Source organism: Oryzias melastigma, linkage group LG11, assembly GCF_002922805.2.
Source record: "Oryzias melastigma strain HK-1 linkage group LG11, ASM292280v2, whole genome shotgun sequence".
Lineage (NCBI taxonomy): Eukaryota > Metazoa > Chordata > Actinopteri > Beloniformes > Adrianichthyidae > Oryzias > Oryzias melastigma.
The window spans coordinates 4897853-4905943 of NC_050522.1; the positions used below are offsets into that span (position 1 = coordinate 4897853).

The following is an 8091-nucleotide window of genomic DNA, read 5'->3' on the forward strand; positions in this document are numbered from 1 at the left end:
TGGTTTAGATGCAACCTTTACATCCAGTTTATGATCAGATTAGTCGACTAATATTTGTTTCAGCACTAGTAGATACTGAAATGCGCGTGGCAAAGTCTCCTCTTCCTCTGCACGGACCCTGGCCCTTAAAGGCCTCGTGCAGTGGCAAAATTTTTTTTTTAAATTTAGAAAGTCAATGGAACTTGGAAAACGAATCTGATAAAAATATTCACTTAAAATGATCCAGCGCGGTTTTATTGATCATTTTATGGTCGTGCACAGCTTTAAATTTGGGCGATAGGTGGTGAAGGGGGGGAGCTGCGCGTGACGTCACCTCAGGGATCCCAGAGTGTAACAACAATGGCGGACGGTTTGAGAAGCGACGTAGACCACGATTTAGAGGATATTTCTTTGGATGAAGGTGATGAGCGCCCCTCTCCTTTAATGAAACAGGAAATTCATGAAGGGAGACCCCCTTCTTCGGCACATTCCTGCACCCAAATACCACACTCCTATTCACCATTATCCCGTTCGAATCCCCAAATCCACGGCAGTCCAAATTCTATTATGTTAAGTAATTCCATGCCCAGAAAGTCATCACAACACTAGCGGATCTAGCTGTATGTTCCTGTACTGACGTCACACGACCTATGACCTGGCTACCCAAAATCTGAGCGACCGCGCTATCTTTGAACGCTTGAAGAGAGTGCACGGGCCGCGGGTGACAAAATAATTATACGGGGGTTCATTTGTGACATAAATACTAATGTTTTATTGCAGTTTAAGAAAAATCACCATTTTCACCGCACGAGGCCTTTAAATGTGTGACACATGATGACTGTCAACATTCATGCTGTAGTGAATTGCACACTGAACGCGGGCGAGACTCTTTTAATTTAATTCCATTGCAGTTTGTGTAACATGTCAATTTCGATACACCTCAAAAACCATCTCCTCCAATATTTTTTTCCATAAATGTGCATTTTTTCAAAATTGTTGTCTTCCCATTTGACACATTTATTTTCGATAAAATCCAATTTCTGCAATTTATAGTGAATGGAAACACGTTTACTGATGGCTAAAATTATAATATCCATATTTTTTTCTTCCAGAAAAGAGGGCGGTTGAATATCCTGGGCAGCCCAAACCCTTTGCATTCATCCTCCTTGAACAAAGGTACGTCACTCACCAGATAAATCATCAAAAACACTACTTTTGATGTGAAAATCGATAAATGTTCCTTTTTCAGTGATACACAAGACACAAGTGTGGTTTCACGGTCGTACAATGAGAGAGGAGGCACACAAAATGATGGCACAGCAAGGTCAAGTGGACGGGTAAGAGGAGATGGTAGAAGACTGAAGAACTTTCCCTGAAACTGAAAGAGTGACAGTAGTTATTAGAACATGTCAAAAACCTCGGCAAACAAACTGAAAACCATCAAAAACTACAAGCATCAAGAAGCAAATTCAAATGTAGCATAATATACATATTGGGTCTACTGAAGGCATTGCAAACTTCAGTTACCAAACTCATTAATGGAAGCCATATGTTTGTGTATGTAAAAATGTAAACAGGGTTTAAACTCATGCTTTAAGGGTTGGATATTTTGGGACCTTAAATATTTGCCAGCATCAACCACTTAAATTAAGTCTCATTAGTAACACTTGAATTCTCTAATCATTTTCTCAAAGAATTAGATTAGGAGAGAGGGGTGAAAAAATAAAAGCTATGAATAGCCGAATAAATGAAAATATGTGTTAAATTCTTTGTTTGGAGTGCGTTAGCTAACTCAGACTTACAGTATGAAAAAGGATAGAAGCTTCAGGAGCTGAAAATGACCAGCCAGCCCTACTTATCCTCCTGATAACAAGATATTGGATCTCATTATCACTAACCACTAATGTCCAGAGCTCTACGCAGAGATGCTCATACGTCCACTGTTCTGTCGGTTCTGTCACTCAACCTGTGTGTTGAAGGGTTTTAAGGAAATAGAGGGAAGAGAGACTGGTGCATGAGACGGAATTAAGGGTAGATCCACTAATAAATCAAAAAGTAGGCAAAAAAATGACTTTTGGTGAGTGTTTTGTTCTGCAGTATTTGTTGTTGACCATAAAATAACGACTTAAAACTGGTAAAGGGTTGAGGAGGGCTGAGTATCGGTTATAATATCCAGGAACGAGTTTAAAAAAAATAATAATTTACAGAAACAAATTAATTTGATTCTTCAATTAAATTCAATTTTAAGTTTACACATTTATACACATTTGATTAGAACTACATAAAAAATCTATTATTTAATTTGAATATATTTATATTAATCTCATACTGTAAATGTATCAGTGAAATAATGAGATTGTTAATATCATCCAGTGTTACATGGATTCTCTAAAGGAGAAGTTCTAACTAAAATGTTCAGATCATTAACATTGGAAACATTGTTCTGCTTCTCCTGGAGGACGTTTCAGTTTGGACACTAGGTGGCGATGGCGCTATAGAAGTACATTTTATTCAAGAAGAATACAACAGTATAAGGAAAAAAAACAAAGTTTTAGACCACAAATAGTTACTTTAAAAACTAGTAAATAAATAAAGATGTTCATTTAGTCAGCAACGTATTTATTTGGTCAACAGAGTGTTAGCATTAGCTGTTCTATGGGAAATTCTATTGAACGTTAGCATCAAGTTAGCGGACTTTAGCTTGTGTGCTAAATAGATTTATATCTTTTGGGAATCGATTATTGATCTATAAAGCGTAAATCGATTTAAATCAATAATCGATTTTTTTCAACCCAGCCCTAGTGTTGGGAAAACAAAGTTTGTTTTCTTATGATAATGAGATGTGCGTCTCATTATCACAAGAAAACGGTTTAAAAAAAGAGTTCTGGCTGTTTTCAGCTTTCGTAGTAACACATAAACCACATTCAGCATAATTTTCCACAAAGCTACTAACAAATTATTCCACAGCATAATTGCAAAAATGCGGATGTAGCAGATGACCAGTTCCATACTTAGTCTGTTATTATATAACAGTCCTTTGATGTAATCTGCTGTGCACTTGTATATGCCAATATTTAATGCAGTTATAAGATTTATTGTTTGGTTTATTATACAGTTGTTTATTGTAGAACTACTGGTTTTGAATGGCTGCTTTTTAAAAAACCTAACATTTTAACATATAACCAAACATTGCCGGTGCGACAAACGTGGTGAGCGATATCGGAGCCATCCAGTCGTAGCCAGATTCCAGTTCAGACAAGGAAAAGTAAGAGGTTCAAGGGAGCCCCACTGGCAAATATTTAAGGCCTGCGAGGTTTTTAAACAACCTTTTTTTCTCCTTCTGATATACAATGACTTCAATTAAAAAGTGTAATTTTAAGATTGCTTCCATCAATAGAAAAATGCCACAAGAGCATGTCAAAAACACCAGTTTCATTGGAGTGGGTCCTAATAACTTCATCAGTTGAGTGTGGAAATAAATTCTGTTTGAATTCTGCACCTTACCTTTCATATTTAGCAAGCTTATTTAGTAAATAGGTCTCACTCGTTAAAAAAGTTTGTCAAGGTTCATGGCATGTTAGGTTTTCAAACAAAATAATTGAATACATCAACAAAATTACGTTAAAAAATGTTCAGATTTAATGTATCTATTTCTATCTTGATTTAATCAAAATGTAAAATTTTAAATTTGATGCTACATTTATATTTTAGGTTCTTTATCATAAACTTTGAGTCGAATCTTTTAAATTGCCAAAAATCTGGTTTCAGAATTGATCCCTGACAAGTTTCACGTTTCATAAAACCAGCTGCACCAAACAATTCAGACATTATCTCTGCTTTTTCTAAAGTCTACCTTATAAAAGCTAAATTTAGTTGATCCATTTCTTGTACGAGGTTCATCCACTTATTTAATTTGTACATGTAATCATATTTTTTTTATTTCATTAGGTTGTTTCTGTTACGAGACAGTCAGAGTAACCCCAAAGCTTTTGTGCTGACATTGTGCCACAACCAGAAGATCAAGCACTTCCAGATCCTGCCGGTGAGTCCATACTTACTGTTACAAACCTTCTGACCCATCAGCAGAAGAGCCGGCTAACGTTAAGAAACCCAGCCAGCAAGGCCAAGTGGGCCCCATATGGTTTAAAGGTGAAAACGTGGGCCCCCATTGGGTTTGTCCGCAGTTTCTGTGGTGGTCTCACCTGTGTTTGCCCACAGCTGCCCAGCGGACAGTGCAGCGTGCTAGCGAGATCCGCTGTAGTGTGCTAGCGGCTCCTCTGAAGCATGCTAGTGTGATATTCTATAGCGAGGTAGCATGCTCTGCTGTGGCGTGCTAGCAGAGCCTCTGTAGCAAGCTAGCGTCTCCTCTGTAGCATGCTAGTAAGCTCTTTTGTAGCAAGCTAGCGAGTTCCGCTGTGACATGCTAGCAGCTCCAGTGTAGCAATTTAGCAAGCTCCACTGTAGCATCCTAGCGAGCTCAACTGTAGCATGCTAATAGCTCCTTAGTAGTATGCTAGTGAGATCTTCTGTAGCGAGACAGTGAGCTCCACTGTAGCATGCTAACAAGCTCCTCTACAGCAAGCTAGCTAGCTCCTTTACCGCGAGCTCCTCTGTATTGAGCTAGCACGCGCTGCCTTAGCGAGTTTCTCTATATTGAGCTAGCAAACCTCTCTGTAGCAAGCGAGCAAGCTCCTCTGTATTGAGCTAGCAAGTTCCGTTGGATAAAGCTAGCGTGCTCCTCTACAGCGAGCTAGCATGCTTCGCTATATCAAGTTAGCAAGCTCTGCTGTAGAGAGCTCTTCTGTGTTGAGCTATCGAGCTCCTCTGTATCAACCTAGTGAACTCTGCTGTCCACCAGGCGTCTGGATAGCATAGCGAGCCTACCCACCGAGTGTCCACTCAAGCTAATCGTGCAAACACATGTGGGGTCGCCATGGTAACTACGGACCCATTTGGGGCCCACATTTTCTGCCCACTTTTAAACCGTATGGGGTCCAGTTGGCCCTGTTGGATGGGAAACGGGCCAAAAACTAGTTTTCTCAGCCAAAGTTGAATCACTTTTCATCCATCCACATGCTTCAATCTTTTCTACTCCCACACTTTTCGGAACATATTGACCACAAACTTCTTATTAATATCTGAACACATACGTTGACATATTTTACTCCACATTTTATCTCAATAGCAAGAGATGAGACACAAGTATATACTGTATATTTGAATATTTGACAGACCTACAAAAGACTACAAAAAACTGTGGTTAGCATGATGGCTCCACCTTGTTAATAAAAAGCCGTGTTTAAAGTGTAACCAAACAGGGAAGTTGGAGGCTGACTCCGCCCACAGCCGAAATGTGAAAATCCAGTCAGAGGGGTGGGGGGCTGGATCATCACTGGAGCTGCAGATCATGATGTAGGACTTACATGGTTTGACCAATCACAAAATTCAACTGTAATACCCCGATTCAACCTGTAGGGAGCAGCCCACAAACAGTTTTTGACTATAATTTCAAGAATTAAACAAATTTATTTTAATTCGTCAAAAAATTTGGCAGTGACAGGGCTTTTGAATCCCCCATTTATAGAGGTAAAAAAGGTTTAAAATGTAGGGTTTGGTTACCCTTTAAGATTCAGAAAGTGTGATCCTTCACTCACACAAAACACATCAAGATTGGGAAGAAATCTACAATTTATGGACACCATTTAAAGGAAAAACTTATATTAACTAATATTTGTTTCTTTAATGAATGCTAACATACTGAAACATTTTTTGGGCAAATAAATGGACAAAATTAAGTCAGGATCTGCATTTGAATCCTCTGTTGGTGTGTTAGCATGATTGTGTTACAATCTTAAAAGTACTAGCTCATTCACAGGAACTGTGTTAGTCTTCTCGTCTGATTGCAGCTTTTCCTCCATCGTTCTGGTTCACAGTGTGAGGAGGACGGTGAGATGTTCTTCACGCTCGATGACGGTGCCACCAAGTTCACGGATCTGATCCACCTGGTGGAGTTCTACCAGCTCAACAGGGGCGTTCTTCCCTGCAAGCTCAAGCACCCCTGCACCGCCGTGGCCTTGTGACACTCCCCCTCTCTTGATTTGCACTCCCTTCCCGCCCCTCTGCTCCCACCAACACAGAGAGGTTAGGGAGATGAAGAAATGTTACACTGTGTTTCAGGGATGAAGCCGGACCTGCTGGAGGTTTTCTCCAGCTTGCCAAGCCGTCCCCATGCATTTGATCGACTTGATGTGAAGTCAGAAGACCAGGAAGGTATTAGAACTGGAATGCTGCAGGTCTTCTGGATTGAACAAAACTTCCTTCCCACATCCTCAAGGACTGATGAGCAAGCAGGGAATGCTACCCTGACCTCCTCATTGATCATCAGAGACGGAGGGAAGCTTCTCCATTTGGGAGTTTCTCAACCTGTGCAGTCCAGTCTAGATAAGTTGACTCCCCGTTTTTCTTTCCAGCAGGCTTGACGTAGCGCCTTAGCTGTATCCTGAGGGTCAGGCTGCAGCTACGGCGTGGTATATCCCCAATCCCACCTCCATCAAAGCTGAGCAGCCAAAAGAGGCGGCTTAGGGCAAAGACTTGAGCAGAACTAATCCGAGGGTTTGCTGAGAGGACAGAGGAATGTGTGTCAGGAGGGCCGTAAAGAGCCTCTCCTGTAGAATTGATTACTTGATGTCATTTTATTGCTGTTTTGATTACTGTTGACTCAATGCAGAATTAGTTTTGCACTTCTGGGTGGACAGCTCTCTAGCTAAATGAAGCCTCCACCTCTATCAGAGCGTGCTCTCTTTGGATGACGTCGGCGTGGAAGCCAATCAGCAGCTGGTGATTCAGGGCCGTTCAGAACGCACGGGAAGACCCGTGCAGGAGGACCTCCCCAAGCTGTCACCATTTCAGTGACTAACCCTTTCTTCAGTCAAAAATGATTATACTTCATTGTGAATGTTTCTCTAAATCTGTTCAGAAAAAGCAAATACCCTAGATTGTTTGAGCTCATTCTGATTGGGGTTGGAGATGTCATGTTCAGATTCTGACCACTCTTTCATTCTGGAAAGCAACAGAAGCACTCTTTTCCCGATAGATTACGTATGGAAGAAGAACCAATGACTTGAAACATGACCCCGCACTGTTATCTGAGCTTTACTCAACCTAAAATCGCTACCGTCGTAGATGGATTCACAGAAACGGTTTTAAGATGCTCATAAAGTAGTTGTTTGGAATTTTTGAGGGTATTGAAAGACCAAGAATACATGAACACTTTAATTATTTTAACTATGCTAATTAAATTATGTAATTAAATGAACTCTATAAGAGCCCTGTGACAGACTGGCCACCTGTCCAGGGTCATCCCACGAGTAGCCAGGTTAGCTCTGTTGTTAAACCCCTGTGACCCCGAAAGGGAGAAAACGGGTTTAGAAGATGGATGGAACTCTAAGATTGGTGTGATGGATGGGTGGGTTAGAAGTAATCCTATTTACTCATTTTGTCACCACTTTATACCTGCTCTTTCAAATTATTTAAATTATTTTCTAAGAAGAAGAAATTCATAAAAAACAAGTTTTTCAATGAGATTAAAGACATTCTGAGAGAGTTTTTAACCTCTTAAGACCTGACGTCCACATGCCTGGACATCACATTTTGAGTTATTTTACCACAGAATGTAATTCTGCTTAAAGTCTACAGAGCTATTTTGGGGCCATAAATATTTGAAACCGAAATGAAACATTTCGAAAAAAATATTGGTGGCTAAAAAAACTCTAAAACGTCCAGAACTTTTTGCTATTCTAAAATAAATGTAACTATTTTCAGCTTTAAATGTTCTGTTTTTTAAGTTTAAAATCTCAAAATCTCAAAGGAGGTTTCGATGTCTGAATGTAACACTACAAGATGGCGATTTGAATGGGCTATAACAGCATTTTGGACGCGCAGTTTGTCCGTGATAAAACGACACTTGACTATGATATTTCAGACTAAACATTTTCTGACCATAATTATCCAAGTTCTCTCAGTCAGTGAACGCACCAGGACTGAAGTCACACCCTCATCGATTCTGATTGGTCCTTCGTGTTAGCAGCACCACATTACATCACAACGGGGCCA

The 8091-nt window shown here is 40.1% G+C and overlaps 1 protein-coding gene across 1 annotated transcript; it reads left to right on the forward strand.

The window, feature by feature from the left end:
• Positions 1-1091: 1091 nt before the first annotated feature.
• Positions 1092-8085, forward strand: LOC112159952 (growth factor receptor-bound protein 10; the record flags this gene model as incomplete). Its single annotated transcript, XM_024294225.2, is given in 4 exon segments — positions 1092-1155; positions 1229-1316; positions 3928-4021; positions 5913-8085. Coding segments are annotated over 4 exon segments (393 nt in total), but the record flags the coding sequence as incomplete, so codon positions are not given.
• Between the last annotated feature and the right edge of the window lie 6 nt (positions 8086-8091).